General features: G+C 45.6%; 1 protein-coding gene across 14 annotated transcripts in view; it reads right to left on the bottom strand.

Moving 5' to 3' along the window:
- STXBP5 (syntaxin binding protein 5) overlaps window positions 1-17,381 on the bottom strand; it is a 235,009-nt gene that overhangs the window by 158,674 nt on the left and 58,954 nt on the right. For all 14 annotated transcript variants that reach the window (XM_053291487.1, XM_053291414.1, XM_053291434.1 and 11 more), the window contains exon 6: window positions 3,904-3,967. In XM_053291487.1, the coding sequence (XP_053147462.1) occupies window positions 3,904-3,967 (64 nt within the window). The remainder of the gene's footprint in view (window positions 1-3,903; window positions 3,968-17,381) is intronic.

Genomic DNA, 17,381 nt, shown 5'->3' with positions numbered 1-17,381 from the left:
GATGGAGTGAAAGGGATTATTAAGGAGGATATGGAGGTTGTAGAGAAGCTAAATGAGTTCTTTATGTATGTCTTCACGGCAGATGATACTGAGCATATACATGCTCCTGAACCAGGCTTTTTGGGGATGGAGGCTAAAGAAATGAGTCAGATAGAAGTGACAAAAGATGATGTTCTAAACCATCTTGAAAAACTGAAAACTAACAAATCGCCAGGGCTGGATGGCATCCATCCAAGAGTCCTCAAAAAATTCAAATGTGAAATTGCTGACCTCCTTGCTAAAATATATAACTTATCCCTGCAATCGGGCTCTGTACCAGAGGACTGGATAGTTGCAAATGTAACACCGATTTTCAAAAGGGGATCCAGGGGCGATGCAGAGAATTACAGGCCAGTTAGCTTAACGTCCATTCCAGACAAATTGATGGAAAGCATCTTCAAGGATAAAACTGTAAAGCACATAGAAGAACAGGCCCTGCTGGGAGTGAATCAGCATGGCTTTCACAAAGGTAAATCTTGCCTCACCAACCTTTTGGAGTTCTTTGAGAGTGTAAACAAATGTGTGGATCAAGGTGATCCAGTTGACTTAGCACACTTGGACTTCCAAAAAGCTTTTGACAAAGTTCCTCATCAAAGACTCCTGAGGAAACTTAGAAGTCTTGAGATAAGGGGACAAGAACATGTGTGGATTGCTAACTGGTTAAAAGACAAGATATAGAGAGTAGGTATAAATGGAGAGTTTTCACAATGGAGGAAAGTAAGAAGTGGGGTCCCCCAGGGATCTGTACAGGGACCGGCGCTTTTTAATTTATTCATAAATGATTCTAGAAGCAGGGGTAAGCATTGAGGTGGCCAAATTTGCAGATGATACCAAACTTTTTTGGGTAGTGAAATCCAAAATGGATTGTGAGGAGCTCCAAAAGGATCTCTCCAAATTGGGGGAGTGGGCGACAAAGTGGCAAATGCAGTTTAATGTTGACAAGTGTAAAGTGAGGCACATTGGGACAAAAAAACCCAACTTCAAGTATAGGTTGATGGGATCTGAGCTGTCGGTGACTGACCAGGAGAGGGATCTTGGGATTGTGGTGGACAGCTCGTTGAAAGTGTCGACTCAATGTGCGGCAATTGTGAAAAAAGCCAATTCGATGGTGGGGATCATTAGGAAGGGGATTGGAAAAAATGCTAATATTATAATGCCCTTATACAAAACTATGGTGCGACCACACCTGGAGTACCGCATACAATTCTGGTCACCACATCTCAAAAAGGACATTGTAGAACTGGAAAAGGTGCTGAAGAGGGCAACCAAGGTGATAAAAGGCCTAGAGCACCTTTCTTATGAAGCAAGGCTACAACACCTGGGGCTTTTTAGTTTAGAAAAAAAGATGACTGAGGGGAGACATGAGAGAGGTCTATAAAATCATGCATGGTGTGAAGAAAGTGGATAGACAGAAATTCTTCTCCCTCTCACACAACACTTGAACCAGAATCCCATGAAATTGATTGCCAGGAAATCTAGGACCAACAAATGGAAGTACTAATAATCAATGCATAATCAATTTGTGGAATTCTCTGCCACAAGATGTAGTGACAGTCAACAACCTGGATGGCTTTAAGAGGGGTTTGAATAACTTTATGGAGGAGAGGTCTATCATCGGCTACTAGTTGGAGGGCTGAAGACCAACTCCAGCCTCAGGGGCAGGATGCCTCTGAGTACCAGTTGCAGGGGAGTAACAGCAGGAGAGAGGGCACGCCCTCAACTCCTGCCTGTGGCTTCCATAGGCATCTGGTGGGCCGCTGTGTGAAACATGATGCTGGACTAGATGGGCCTCAGGACTGATCCAGCAGGACTGATCCAGCAGGCTGGCTTGTCAAGCCCTTTAAAGGATTTATTCTTCCTTACAAGCAAAGGGGAATCCTCACGGGATCCCCCTTTACATAGCTGCATGAACCATCTAACTGGTTGAGTTCAAACCAGGTTCAGTTGGGTTCTCTCTTGGACCGGAGCCTTTCCTTGAGGCCAGTCCAGTTCACGATCGAACCACTGAAACAGACCTGAGACCACTTTGCTTCAAACCATTTGTGCACACCCTACCTTTTTTGTTTTAAGAAAATGTCTGAAGAGCACCCAAGAAGAACCCCAAAAGCCAACTATGCTGCAATTCCTTTTGTTTAAGACCATCAAACCCCCTCATCACAATGGGCACACCCTTGGCCATGTTCTCAGGTCACTTTGTGACGATAAGACTTCCTCACATCTTCACCTCATAGGGTAAGAGTACAGACAGGGGCGTAACTATCATAGGGCAAGGGGAGACAGGTGTCTGGGGGCCCACTGCCTTGGGGGCCCCCCAGGGGCAAGTCACATGACTGACTCCCCCAGCCATGCACCTGCCTGGGCCTCCTTCAGTTGTATTCATCCTCCAAAATCAATGTGAGTGTTAAGACCTGGAGCTACCAGAACAGCATGTCTTTCTCTAGTACCATTAAGTGACTTGCATCGTCCACAATTTACAAAACCTTTAAAAAAATAATTTAGGATGGTGTTCTATTGTGGCACATAGGTGTGTGTGTGTGTGTGTGTATTTATATCTATATCTATACACAGATGTTATGCTTTTTGTTACCACAATTCAACCTCATTTAAGATTCCTTTACTTCTTGAGCTGAGGTTCAGTGAGGGTGGGCCCATTTAAGAATCTTGTCTCTGGGCCCACGACAACCTTGCTACATCCCTGAGTACAGATCAGAATCAGTACATGTGTTATGTTGCTTTTGCATTGTCCCAAAGGCATCTCGCTACTGCACATGCACAGAAAGATCTCCTCTCTTGCATTGGACAATTTTACTTTCTTCCCCTTTCCCTGGGAAATCTTTGGAGTGCTTCCCCAAGTAGCAGAGCCCAGCCATTGCCTTCCCTTGCAGCCCGGAACCTCTCTATCTGTTTTCTCCCTGCAAATAGAGGACAATACCTCCTTTCCAAGAAGCCAGCATCTTTGAAAACCTGCAGACCTGAACTTCTCTGACGTAGGATACATAGATGTAGATCAGTGTCTGTCTCCACTTTCCCTCTCTATTCATTTCCCTCAAACCGAGCAGTGTTAACTCCTGAATACATATTGGAGGGAGACATTTCAGTGCCATCCTCAGAGCATTTACTCCTTAAGAGAGATTGTTGTGGCAGCTCTATAGGAGAGTGCTAATGATTGCTTTGGTTTGTACATTTCTGTTCTTTAATAAAGCTTAGTATTTGCTTTCAAGAAACCTGTCTTGACTCTATAGTTCCCTTCTGATCATCCTAATGTTGGATGATCCCTACCACGACCAACTTTCCTGGTGCCTTAGCTATTAATTTGGCTGTCTGCAAGTTTGTGCCCAATTTGAGTTTGGCTCCCCACTTTAGCCAAAACATATTCACAAAGGATAGTGACTACCGCACTTCTGAGAAAACCTGGTAACAGTGCTAGCCCCCCTGCTTGCCGCTTCTCCTGGACCCTGCTGCTGCCGCCTACTGTCACCATTTTCCAGCCAGCTCCTGTGGCACTAAGTAGCTGAATGGGTTCTTTCCTCTACCAAGCGAATGAAAGAAGAAGCAACCAATCCAGATGGCTTAAACCATGGCAAAACTGCAATATCACACACACACACACACACACACACAGAGTATCCACTTCGATCCGGCATAGTCCCTTGAAAAATGAAACCTACAGTATACTCAACAAGGTATATATGCAAAAACACAGTATTTATGATAATGTTCACTGAAATCTTTTCCCCATATACTACCAAACTGCTAGTTTTTACAAAGCAGTACCTCAAAGCACTACCTATAATATTGTAACACCAAAAAATAATAGTGCTCTAAGCAGCTGTTCAGTTGTTGTATTGGTCAAGATTAACATACCTTGCCTTCATCCATAGGATTATCACTAATATGGACAACAGGTCCTGGATGTGACTTTGATGATCTGAAAATGTAAACAGCTATTTTTAAAGAAATAAAGATAGGCAGGAATTTATTTACATAAAAAGTTACAGAGTCTACTGTCTCTAAACACAACATAAAGAAACAGGAAACAATATCTATTATTAAATAACACACAGCATCAACCCTCATCCAAATTTAGGGGTAGATTTCCATCCCCAGCTGCATAAATGTGCATATACAAGCAAACCACATCACACTCCCAGAAATGCTCTCATTGTCAAACTCTTACCTGCACTCTGGTACATCCACTGCTATGGCCCTTCACCATTTATTATCTTTATGTTATTTTAAAATTATGATACAGGGTAGGAAACCACTTATGGTGGGGTGGCTTCTATCCCATTCCTATATTAAGCTATTTGCGATAGGAGGGAACACTCTTTTTCTCACTGGAAACTTCAGTTGTGTTTCTCCTTGCAAGCTCAATTGACCATGAAAGATGAGAGTGTCTAAAGAATAGTCTGAGGCATTGAGGTTTGTGTTTCCAAGCTGGGCAGATGAAGTCAGCCCCTTCCAGAATATCAGATCTAGTGCTTAGAATGAGTAAATCATTCAGAAGCATCTGATCTCCCAGAAGCAGAGATTTTAGCCACTAGAATAAAGCAAGAAGGAGCACAACAGTAGCAACCACAATATGTCAGCTTCATTAAGCCTAGCATCACCGATCTACATCAAAACTCTGGTCTTTTCTCACTTCTCCTGCTGAGATACAGTTCAACAGAAGTGGGAATGGAGTGAGTAAGTGTGAGTGAGTGAGTGAGCGTGTGTATTTGTTTTGCTTCTGCTGCTCTGTCCCCCCCCCCCACCTGAGTGAGTGGGTGACTGTTGCTCTTCCCTCTCCTGCTCTGAGGAGTGGTGGTGGGGGTGGGGGTGTTGGCATAGGCCATTTGGCCTGAGGCCTCTCTGGCCCATTTCCCTAACCCACACTGCCCCCAACCACACCTTTTTTGCTTCAGTGCTGACTGGTGGCTGCTGTTTTTAGACCTGGGCTGAGCCTCAGCTCAGCAGCTGCCAGTTGCTTTATTTTATTTGGGGTTGTTTTGGTGGGGGTTTTCTTGTTTTCTCTGGAGCAGGTGCTTTTCTTTTTTAATCCTTTATTTGCTGTGCTTAACACACTACCTGCTCCAGTGTACGCCAGCAGCGCCTCCGCTCTCGCCTCTTTCCCTCCCGCCCCTTCATCTATTCCCCACAGCCCTTTCCCCCCCACCATCAACTACACCATCAGCTGAAACGTGGTCCCCTCCCTGTACAGGTGATGCAGGGAGCTCGTGTCAGCCATGCTGTGCACAGCACCGGCTGGCACCAGCATGCATTTTACCATTGATCTCTGGAACAGCGTGAGTGGAATACACACTGCTTTCCTGGACCTAACTACTCATTGGTGGGGCCCTGAGAAACAGGGAACCTCTGGTGCTGCCTCTGGCTCCAGTGTGTCCTACACATTTTGGCACAGGTAGGCCATCTTGCACATGGAGACCTTGGAAGTCAAGCGCACCAAGGAGGAGGTGGCAGCTGTACTCAGCCGCCAAATGGATAGATGGGTTGATACACCTCACCCAGGGCTTCATTGTGACAGACAATGGCTCCAACGTCATGGCAGCAGTAGAGTCAGTGTTGGAGTATGTAAACATCCGCTGCATGGCACACACGTTCCACCTGTCAGGGATGCCCTTGGCCTCAAGAAGGCGAAGGCATCCAGGGAACAGGGCTGTCCCATGTTAGGTGCTGCTGCTGCTGTGTTTGTGGAGAAGCCCCGCAAGATTGCTGCTAGGGTTGCACGTTTTGTATTTTTTCTGTTTCGATTTGTACCAAATCCGAATCAACCCCATTTTGTATTTTGTATGAAATTAAGCCTTCCAAATCACCCCAGTTTTGTTTTGTATCTGAATTAATCCGAATCTGAATTCGAATTAATTCAGATTTTAAAACTGGTCACATGGTCAAAAGAGTGGGTGGGAGTTATAGTGCCCAATGAGTGGAAGCTACCACAAAAATTTCAAAGGAATTGGGAACACTGCTGATTTTTGGTGTATTTTTGAAGTTTGCGCTTCTTTCAGATTTTCCCCATAGGGTATGATGGAAGTTTTAGGAAAAGCATAGCTTCACGCGGGGGTGTGTGTGTGGCCCAGAGTGGAGTGTGGTTGGTGGTAGTGCCCAGTTGGTACAAGGAAGCTCCCACAATTTTTTCAGAGGAATTTGGCAAAGGGCTGATTTTTAAAGAATTAATGAAGTTACGCATCTTTCAGATTTCCCTCGTAGGGTATAATGGAGGTTTCTGCAGTCCCATAACTCCACTTGAGGGGCACTGAGGTGGCCCAGAGAAAGTGGCAGTGTAGTGCACATAGGGTGCCAAACACCCACATGGGTTGCCAACCCATGAAGTACAGTGTTTTTGTTGTTCTAGAGGTGTTCTGAGAGTAAATTCTCTAGTAGCATATGAGAGTGGATTCATGGTTTTTCATTAAAAAAATCTCATTTGCTACCAGAGAATCTAAACTCAACACCTCAGAAACAACAAAGCCCAGTACTCCAATGGGTTAGCAATCCAGGGGGGTGGTTGGCACCCTCTGTGCACTACACCACCACTCGCTTCAGGCCATCCCAGTGCCACCCAGGTGGAGTTATGTGGCTGCTGAAACCTCCATTATTCCCTATGGGGGGGAAGACGCGTAAACCTCAACAATTCCTAAGAAATCAGCCCTTTGCCCTATTTGGAATCTGGGTGCACCACCCTTGGGGCACTGCCACCCAACCCACTGTTTTGCCCCTGAAGCCCCACATAAACGTTGAAAGAGTGAAGAGAATGATGAACGACCACGACACTTAATTTTTTGGCACAGTTATGTGAGAATTTTGCAGCTGGTGGGAGCCTGTTCCTGTGGCACTAGCACAGCAGCACAACCCATTTGTGGATTCAAGCAATCTTTCAATAAAAATACTCCCTCCCCATGGAACAGTGACCACAGGTCATTTGAGATAGCAAGATAGACCAATGAGCCAGTGTGGTATAGTGGTTAGAGTGCTGGACTAGGATCAGGGAGACCCGAGTTCAAATCCCCATTCAGCCATGATACTAGCTGGGTGACTCTGGGCCAGTCACTTCTCTCAGCCTAACCTACTTCACAGGGTTGTTGTGAAGAGAAACCTAAGTATGTAGTACACCACTCTGGGCTCCTTGGAGGAAGAGCGGGATATAAAATGTAAAAAACAAAAACAAAAACAAAAAAAACTGCCTTGGCACTATGGAACAGCTTCAAATGTTCATTTAACTGAAGTGGAGTGAGCTGTAGCCCAAACAAATCAGCCTACTGTTCAGAATTGTTGAGATTTATCATCACTTCATTTAAGAAAGTGCAAAACCATGAATCATGGTTACAAGAAAGAGAGAAGCAACTAGGATTCCTGGGGATGTCAATAGATTGACAGGGGTATTTCCCACCCCCACCCCTCCTTTTGTCTCCTGTAGTCCCATGTAGATGACCTGTCCCTGCAATGGCAAAAGTTGTGAACCACTGGCTTAGACATCATATCCCACCAAATTACATTGTGGCCTAAATTACATTAGACTGCTCAACTTGGGCAACAAAACTTAGACACCACTATAACTCATAAAAATCAGAAGAAAAACAAAACAGCTCTTCCAAAGACCCCTGAACAAGTCAAGAGATTCTTTCTAAACCTTTAGAAAGAAAAACCTGTGTCATTTCAGAACTTTCCTAACCAGTTTCTCAAAAAGCTTCTCCACACAATTCATACCATGGCTTTTAGCAAGAGCTCTGGATTGCATTGAGCTCCCAAAGATATTTGGGTATTTCTGTCTCAAAATGCTGTCTTCCAAATCCCTTTGCAAGGTCAGTTTGCATTTCAATCACACTGAATACAACACATACTTAACTAAACCATTCATGAGCTTTTTGCATATTTTATCTTCTGCTAATCACTCAGTGCCTCAGCTGGAGTGGAGAGAGTCAGAGAAGTCAATTTCAATTGCAATGCTTTTCTGAAGAACAAAGCATTCTGTCCGAAACACAGTTATTTCGATTTGGAAACAAAAATCTGTTTTTTAATTCTTGATTTTGTTTTGGTTACAAAACCTCCGAAATAGCCATTTTTGAGCACAAAACGTTTTGTACCCGAATCTAAATGCACAAGCCTAATTGCTGCCCACTTACACCGGAGTGATAAGCCCAGGCAACTACTTTGCGAACGGCAGCATGACCATGGCCTTCCGCAATGTCTCATCCCAACAAATGTAGATACCTGGTGGAACTGCACCTTCCTCTTGTTCCAGCGCCTGTTGGAGCAGGAGGTGACCCTTGATGACCTGGAATGGAATGAGTCCTTGGGCGTGTGCGACCTATCTAATGTGGAGTGGAAGCTCATGTCCAAGATGGTGTCAGCACTCAAGCCCTTCCTGTTTGCCAGAAAGAGCTTATGTGCCAACACCACTCCTCTGAGTCAGGCCCTAACATAGCTCTTCTCCTGGAGAAGCTGATGGGTAAACTCTGGGCCTCGCTGACCACACCAGAGGGGCATGCTCTGGCTGGAAGGCTGAGGACTGGGGTTGTCAACAGGCTGGTATATGAGCTGGTATAATAGCGTGCCCGCTAGTGCTGTGACATGACAACTGGACACACAACCCCACTGGCGTAACCCAATGCTGAACTGGCCCCTGGTTCCACCTGACCACAGTATTCAGAGGGCCGTGGGTGCACACACAAAAACTAGGTGGTTGTGCCAGTGCGGCACTGTGTATATTTGTACATGTGTTGATTTGTAAATATGTAGATTTGTTGGTATATAAATTTTTGAATATGTACATAGTTGACTTGGGGAGCAGCGGGGACTGTAAAAGTGTAGATTTGTAAAAAAAATTCAAACTGTAAAGGTGTAAATATGTGCTTGTGTAGAAGTGCTGTGTGTGCGCGTGGAGGTTTCTGTTGTGTGGGTGTCAGTAGAAGTTTCTTTTTTGTAGATAGTGTTTTGGAAGCTTTGGTTGGTGTAGATAGTTGGTATGTAAAAAACTGTATAGATGGATTTGTATATACTTGTATATATGTATTTGTGAAATGTGTTTATTTAAGCCCCCCTTTCTTTTCCCTCTCCAGTTTAGTTTGAACTTCAAAGCCTACACAGCTTGATACCAGAATATCTGCTGGACCACATTCACCCATATGAATTTGTGCAGGCCCTAAGATCATCAAATCAAATCCTTCTCTTAGCCCTGTCATTGACAGATTGTTGACGTGGACCAGGAATAGGGCTTTTCCAGTCAGTCTCCCTCGACAACTAGTGTTTTTGTTTCAATGTTAAACTCTCATTTTAAAAAGCTTTTAAAGACTGGCTGTAATCTCGAGTTCCTGATTTTAATTCTGCCTGCTGTTTTATCTTATCTACTAGTTATTTTATCTTGCTGTCAGTTAGTGAGCCCATTCACACAATCAAGGGGTGGGTGGGTTTGCAGGCAGCAAACAAAGATAGTACAGCCCAAGAGAACCCATGGGAAGCCTTCCAACTCAGTACACTCAAATGTGGACCAAGGTAGAACAAAATGGGAGGCCGTCCTACCCTACTGTTTGCTCATATGTCAGTACTTCCTTTTCCCTGCAGCTCTTGGCAGCCGGCAGCCATATTTTTCATACAATACTGCAACTAGAGAGGCCATGCAGAAGAGTGCTGCTGGTGCACTGAGAGCTGCCTGTCTACTGGGAGCACAATGCATTCTGAAGCAGCTTTTAAAATGATGCCTTGGAGCTAGCCGACAGGATCTGGGCAGTATCCAGTTTGGCAAATGCCAACCCTTAAAGTGTGCGGGCGTAAATGCTTCAGATAAACCAGAAAGGAATGGAGCAGAAGGAAGTAAAGAGCAGAAAGAAGGCTGTGCTAGCTGGTCAAAGAGATCAAATGGCCATAAGAAAGATAGCACACACCAGGTAAGAGATTCAGCGTATAGGGGCTTATATGCCAATGCCAGAAGCCTCGAAACCAAGATGGGCAGGCTGGAGCACTTGGTTGCTAATGAAAACATAGATATAGTAGGCATAACGAAAACATGACGGAACAGTGAGAACCAGTGCGACACTGTTATTTCTGGATATAAACTCTATACAAAGGACAGGTAGGGGTGAACTGGGAGTGGAGTACCACTTTATGTTAAAGAAGGGATAGAATCTAACAAGCTAAAAAACTTAGGAAGACCAGAGGCCTCCACAGAAACTCTGTGGGTGACAATACAAGCCCTGAAAGGAAATGTGCTACAAGGAACATCCTATCGCCCTCCTGATCAAATGTGACTGGGAATTGCAGAAGCAAATCAGGGAGGCGTCAAAGAGAGACACAGATGTAATAATGGGTGACTTCAATTACCCACTCATAGACTGGGTAAATCGACATTTTCATGTATTTCATGTATGGTACATTTCATGTACCATAATTTTGGGTAGAAATGCTGCATCGGCATGAATGCTGTAGTAAGAAAAAAGGCTGAAAAATTGCAGAAAGCCAGCAGAAAAGCTGCATTGGTGTGGAACGAAATTTTTGCTAAGCATTGCAGTGTAAATCACTGGTAACCCATATCCTCATCAGTCTTAACACAATGAAAGGAAATAAATGCAATGAAAGGGGTGCTGGGAAAGGACGGAGTAGCCCAGAAGAGAAGGTACAGGGGGCTTGGTCTGTGTCAGCTTGTCTCCTTTAGCATTGGCCAGAGAGATAATCATAGTCTCCTCCTCCCCCTGGCTTGGAGAGCCTGAAGGCCTACTCTGATTTAAGATGCTGCTGTTTGCTGCTTTGCTAGCATGTGGCCGTCCTTATCCTAATTGCCCAATAACCTTCCTCTGTGGGCACTCATTCCACCAGCCACGTCTTGGAGCCCCTGTGAGAGGATAAACTCTGAGTCTCTGGGTGCTTATAAGGATTGAGGGAGTGCCAGTGGTATGGCTGGCAGTAGGCGGCCACTGAAGCTGGCCACCAGAAAGGGCCTGCCTTTGGTGCTGGGCCTTCAGTGTGGGACTGGGGTCTGGGGGAAGTTATACTAAGGTGGGGTTGGAGGTAGTTCTAGAGTATGTGGTCTAGAACTACCCAATTTTTATTGGGTTGTGCCAGGCCTCTTGTTGTCATGTATTTGGACTCTCCTGGGAAGAGTAATGTAGGAAGTGCATCCGGCAGCTCTGGGGCAGCTATTACTGTTGTGGTGGGGAATAGAAGAATTGGCGTTGGCAGAGCAGCTGGCCATTAAAAGGAGAAGGGAAACCAGTAATCTACTGTTTCCACTTCCGGCTGCTCAGTCAGCTCTCTGGTCTTGGGGAGCAGTTCCAACTACCCACAGAACCTGGCCTTGCTCCTCTGCAATGCCAGGTCAGTTCAGAATGAGACCGAAATAATCTATGACTTGATCATGGATGAGGGAGCCAACCTGGCTTGTATAACTGAGACCTGGATGGGGGAGGCTAGTGGCCCAGTTTGGGCCCAGCTCCTTACACCAGGATACTCTGTGGTGGAGTAGGTATGGGGAAGTGGGCGGTGGTAGCGGGGTTGGAGTGGCTGTGGTCCATAAGAATACCATCTCCTTTGCCAGGGCCCCTGTGAGACAGTTGACTTCTATTGAGTGTGTCTTTCTGAGGTTGGGAACTAGGGATAGACTGGGGTTTCTGTTGGTGTACCATCCATCCTGCTGCCCAACTGACTCCCTAACTGAACTGTTCTTGGAGTTGGTGTTGGAGTCACCCAGACTCTTAGTGACTTCTATATCCATTGTGAGGCTGACTTGTCTGGTGCAGCTCAGTAGTTCATAGTGGCCATGACAATTATGGGCCTATCCCAACTAGTTTCAGGTCCAACTCATGTTGCCAGCCACACACTTGATTTGGTCTTTTGTTCAGATCAGGGAGGTGGAGCATTCCATGGGTGGGGGATCCTAAGGTTTCCTCATTGCTATGAATGGATCACTACCTGGTTAAGGTTGGTTTCAGGGCCATGACCCAGCCCTGCAGGAGTGGAGGACTTCTTAAGATGTTCCACATGAGACAGCTGCTGGACCCAGTAGGATTCCAAAAAGCCTTGGAGGAGTTTGATGTTGGTGCTGCCAGCGATTCTATCGATGCGCTGGTGGGAACCTGGAATAGGGAACTCAACAAGGCAGTTGACACGATTGTGCCTAAGCATCCCTTCAAACCTGCTTTAAAAATGGCCCCTTGGTATACAGAGGAGTTAGAAAGCTGCCATATACCAAGTCAGATCATTGGTCCATCTAGCTCAGTATTGGCTTCACAGACTGGCAGCTGCTTCTCCAAGGTTGCAGGCAGGAATCTCTCTCAGCCCTATCTTGGAGAAGCCAGGGAGGGAACTTGGAACCTTCTGCTCTTCTCAGAGCAGCTCCATCCCCTGAGGGGAATATCTTACAGTGCTCACACTTCTAGTCTCCCATTCACATGCAACCAGCGTGCACCCTGCTTAGCTAAGGGGACAAGCAATGCTTGCTACTGCAAGACCAGCTCTCCTCTCCATTGCGGGGTCTGAAGCAGGAAGGAAGGCAGCTGGAGAGCAACTGGAGGAGAACTCAGCTCGAAATTAACAGGATACAGCATAGAGCCCATTTGAAGGTTTACACGGAAGCTCTGTGTGATGCAAAATCAGCAATTCTTGTCTGCATGCATTGCTTCTGCAGGTTCATGTTCAGAACTGTACAGGGTTGTACAGTATTCCTGTACAGGGTTGTACAGGAATCTGATTCAGGCTCCTTCCATTTCAAACCAGTCCCCGGAGACTTTGTTCTGCTGTGATGCTTTTAATGGGTTCTTTGTGGACAAAATCTCCTGTATTCGGGATGACTTGGACTCCACTGTTTTTGCAGAGTGGTGTCCAGCAATCCATCTTGTAGTATTAGATTGGATCAGTTTCAATATGTGATGCCTGATGACGTGGACAAGCTGCTTGGGGTGGTGCGGCCTACCACTTGTTCTTTGGATTCTTGCCCAACTTGGCTGATTCTGTCTATCAGGGAAATTGTTGGTGGCAGCCTAGTTAAGTCATTAACTCATTACTGAGGGAGGGTAGGATGCTTCCTTGTTTGGAGGCAATGATTAGACCACTTCTTAAGAAGCCTTCCCTAGATCCCTCAGGGATGGATAGTTATAGGCCAGTCTCCAATCCATGGTTGGGCAAGGTGATTGAGAGAGTGGTGGCTTACCAGCTCCAGGCAGTTTTGGAGGAAACAGATTATCTAGACCATTTTCAAACTGGCTTTAGAGCAGGCTACGGGGTTGAGTCTGCCTTGGTTGGCCTAATAGATGACCTTTACCAGGGAGTCAACAGAGGGAGTGTGACTCTGTTGGTTCTTTTGGATCTCTCAGTGACATTTGATATCATCGACCATGTTATCTTTCTGGATCGCCTGGGAGAGCTGGGGATAGAAGACACAGCCTTGCAGTGGTTCAGCTCCTATCTCTCAGGCAGATTCCAGATGGAGCTTGGTGATGGTTGCTCTTTGAAATGGGAGCTATTATATGGAGTCCCGCAGAGCTCCATTCTGTCACCAATGCTTTTTAACATCTGCATAAAATCACTGCATTTAAATGCCTTGTTTATGGATAAGTCTAAGGGCTGCAAGATTTTGGTCAGACCAGCAGGAATCACAGCTAGAGTGGCTGATACCTTTTTGCATTCATCGAGTCAATTATTAAAATGCCAGGTTGTTGAGAGGGAAACTTTTCTTCTTTTCCGCCAAATTTCATTAAGCCATTCAAACATTGTCTTCACACATCTACCCTTTCTCATTAGAACAAACAATATCTGAAAGAAAATCGCCTTTTTAGATAGATTTCCATTTAAAAATTAGAATTGGTTTTAGTTTGTTGCCATTTCTGGTGCAGGCTAATATGCACATGAAAGATATCTTCCCGTTTCTGGTTGTCACTATGGAAACTGTTTTTTCTCCTTTTTCATTCATAGCCCTATTCGGGGGACAGTCAAAACATCAGTGGAACTTCATCCATATTTATTATTTGTGATTGCACAAATTTTCCCCACTCAATAGCGTTTGCAATGAACTTTAAAAACGGACCCCCCCGCCCAACAGTCCTTTGGCAGCTGCTGTCCCATTGCTGTTTTAGTGCACACAGATAAATTCTTTTGCCTCAAATCTATAGCAACAACATGGGCTAACTTTAAAGTCAGTTATTCCCATTTGCTGCAAGGAGACAATAAGGGAGGGCAAAAAGAGTCTGAGGAACATTTAGATAAAAGTATCAAGGACAATAACAAAAAACCTCTTTAAATACATCTGAAGTATGATTATCTATGCTCCACTTACAAAGCTTTGGTCTATTAGAAAACATTATTTTGGGTTTTTGCTAATCAATCACCAAATGGTCCTCTTTGTAGTGTTGAGCCAAAACACCAAGGGCTCTCTTCAGCCCTACCTGCATTTGTGAAAGAATGACCACCTCATTGGCATATAGGAGAATTGAAAGTAGTCTATTTGCCAATTTAGGGGCATGCGAATCTAGACCTTGCAGGTGCTGAATACGAAGTTGATATAAATATAAAACAAAATTGAAGCTAAATTGCATCCCTGGAGAACCTGAAATGATAACACATATGTTCTTATTGTAGATAGTATTGTGACTTATGTAACAGTCTGATTTTAGTTATTTTATTTAAATACTAGTGTTTTGAAGCCCGTTATAATAACGGGCGCTAGCCTTTTCCTCTCCCTTTTACTGTTTTTTTTTTTTTAATGCTGCCTCCACCGCTGCCTCCGAAGTCCCACCCTCCCAACTTCCGAAACCACCTTACCCTGGCCCGTGACAGTTGAGCAAAGAAAGTCCTAAATTGAGGAGGGAGAGAGGAGCTCGCAAGGAGTGCTCCTCCCTCTGCAAAGGCTCTGCCCGAACTGGCGCTTGGGGCGGAAAGGGCGCCTCTTGCGTCCTTTCAGTCCCAAGCGCCAGTTCGGGCAGAGCCTTTGCAGAGGGAGGAGCACAGCTTGCGAGCTCCTCTCTCCCTCCTCAATTTAGGACTTTCTTTGCTCAACTGTCACGGGCCAGGGTAAGGTGGTTTCGGAAGTTGGGAGGGAGGGAGGGTCGGACTTTGGAGGCAGCGGCGGAGGCTGCATTTTTGCTTTTAGTTTTCTTCGGCCTTCGCTCGGCCCCCGGTCCCAGCCTCCGTCTCCCTGGGCCGGTCTGGACCTCCGCGGCCATTCCCCCTCCCGCCACCCACCGCGGCCCGTATCTCCGGCCAGGGCGGCCACCCAGGGCTCCAGCAGGCCCACCACCCACCGCCGCCGCGGCCCGCGGCTCCAGCGGGCCCGCCACCCACCGCCGCCCGCAGCTCCGGCCGGGCCCTCCGCTCCCTGGGGCCTCTCCCTTGCCGCCGCGGGTGTCCTCTGGCCAAGGCGGCGGCGGCCAGTGTTCCCCGGCGCCGCTCACCCAGCTTCTTCGGGGCGGCCACTTCTGGCCGCCCAAGATGGCCACCGGGTGCCGGCCGTCGTGTCTCCCTTGTCCTGTTCTGTGCATGCGCTCCGCGCATGCGCAGAACAGGCCAGGGAGGCACGGACACACGCTTGGTGTCCGTCCACGGACGGACACCAAGCGTTTTATTAGAGAGGATACTGGTCATCCTGTTGTACTTTATCTTTTTTTTTTTTAGCAGGTAAGAAATTTCACATCACCTATAACGTAGCTAAGCTACATTTTTTGCTTCTTAGCTTCTGAACTTCAGTATCAGATGATAGCCTTGCTTTAATTTGTGCTATTACATTTCAAGTATTATTGTGGCGCAATGAGTCCCTGGTGGCGCAGTGGTAAAACTGCCGCCCTGTAACCAGAAGGTTACAAGTTCGATCCTGACCAGGGGCTCAAGGTTGACTCAGCCTTCCATCCTTCCGAGGTCGGTAAAATGAGTACCCAGAATGTTGGGGGCAATATGCAAAATCATTGTAAACCGCTTAGAGAGCTCCGGCTATAGAGCGGTATATAAATGTAAGTGCTATTGCTATTGCTATTGTATGGATTCTATTTAGCTGTACTATCTACTTTTGCTTTTTGTTCTTTATGCTGCTCTATGGCTGTAATCAAGATGATGATGATGACTGAAATACATTAGAATCAAGAAACCTGCCAGGGGGTGGTTGGTCCATTAGATGAGGAGGGAGCGAAAGGGATTATTGAGGAGGATATGGAGATTGCAGAGAAGCTAAACGTGTTCTTTGCATCTGTCTTCATGGCAGAGGATACTGAAACTATATCTGTGCCTGAACCAAGCTTCTCAGGGACAGAGGCTCAAGAACTGAGTCAGATGGAGGTGATGAGAGATTAAGTTCTAAACTGTCTGGAAAAACTAAATAATAACAACAACAACAACAACAACCATCCACCCAGGCTGGATGGCATCCACCCAAGTATCCTTAAAGAATTCAAGTGTGAAATTGCCAACCTCTTTGCAAAAATATGTAACTTGTCCCTACAATCAGGCTCTGCACCAGAGGGCTGGAAAGTAGCCAATGAAACCCAGATTTTCAAAAAGGGATCCAGTGGCGATCTGGGAAATTACAGGCTGGTTAGCTTAATGTCTGTGCTGGCCAAATTGATGGAAAGCATTCTTAAAGATAAAATTGTTAAACATATAGAAGAACAGGCTTCGCTGAAGGAGAACCACCATGGCTTCTGCAAAGGTAAATCTTGCCACACCAACATTCTGGAGTTCTTTGAGAGTGTCAACAGGCATGTTGATAAAGATTATTCCAGATGACATAGTATATTTAGACTTTCGAAACGCTTTTGACAAAGTTCCCCATCAAAGACTCTCAATAAAACTTAGCAGTCATGGGATAAGGGGACAGTTCATGTGTGGATTGTTAACTAGTTCAAGGACATGAAACTGGGGGTAGGTATAAATTGACAGTTCTCTAAATGGAGAGAAGTAAGTGTCAGTACAGGGATCTGTACAGAGACTGGTGCTTTTTAATTTATTCATAAATGATCTAGAAGTTGGGGTAAGCAGCGAGGTGGCCAAATTTGCAGATGCCACTAAACTATTTAGGGTAGTGAAATCCAAAACAGATTGTGAGGAGCTCCAAAAACGATCTCTCCAAATTGGGCATGTGGGCAATGAAATGGCAGATGTGTTTCAATGTTTACAAGTGTAAAATGATGCCTATTGGGGCAACCTCCCCTCAACTTCACATATATGCTGATGTATTCTGAGCTGTCAGTGACTAATCAGGAGAGAAATATTGGGGTCGTGGTGGACAGCTTGTTGAAAATGTCAACACCATATGTGGCAGCTGTGAAAGAGGCCAATTCCATGCTTGGAATTATTAGGAAGGTGTTTGAAAATGGAACTGCTAATATCATAATGCCCTTATACGAGTCTATGGTGCAGCTACATTTGGAATACTG

This window comes from Hemicordylus capensis, chromosome 1 (genome assembly GCF_027244095.1).
Source record: "Hemicordylus capensis ecotype Gifberg chromosome 1, rHemCap1.1.pri, whole genome shotgun sequence".
NCBI classification, from domain to species: Eukaryota; Metazoa; Chordata; class Lepidosauria; order Squamata; family Cordylidae; genus Hemicordylus; species Hemicordylus capensis.
This window is presented reverse-complemented; position numbering and strand designations above follow the sequence as displayed.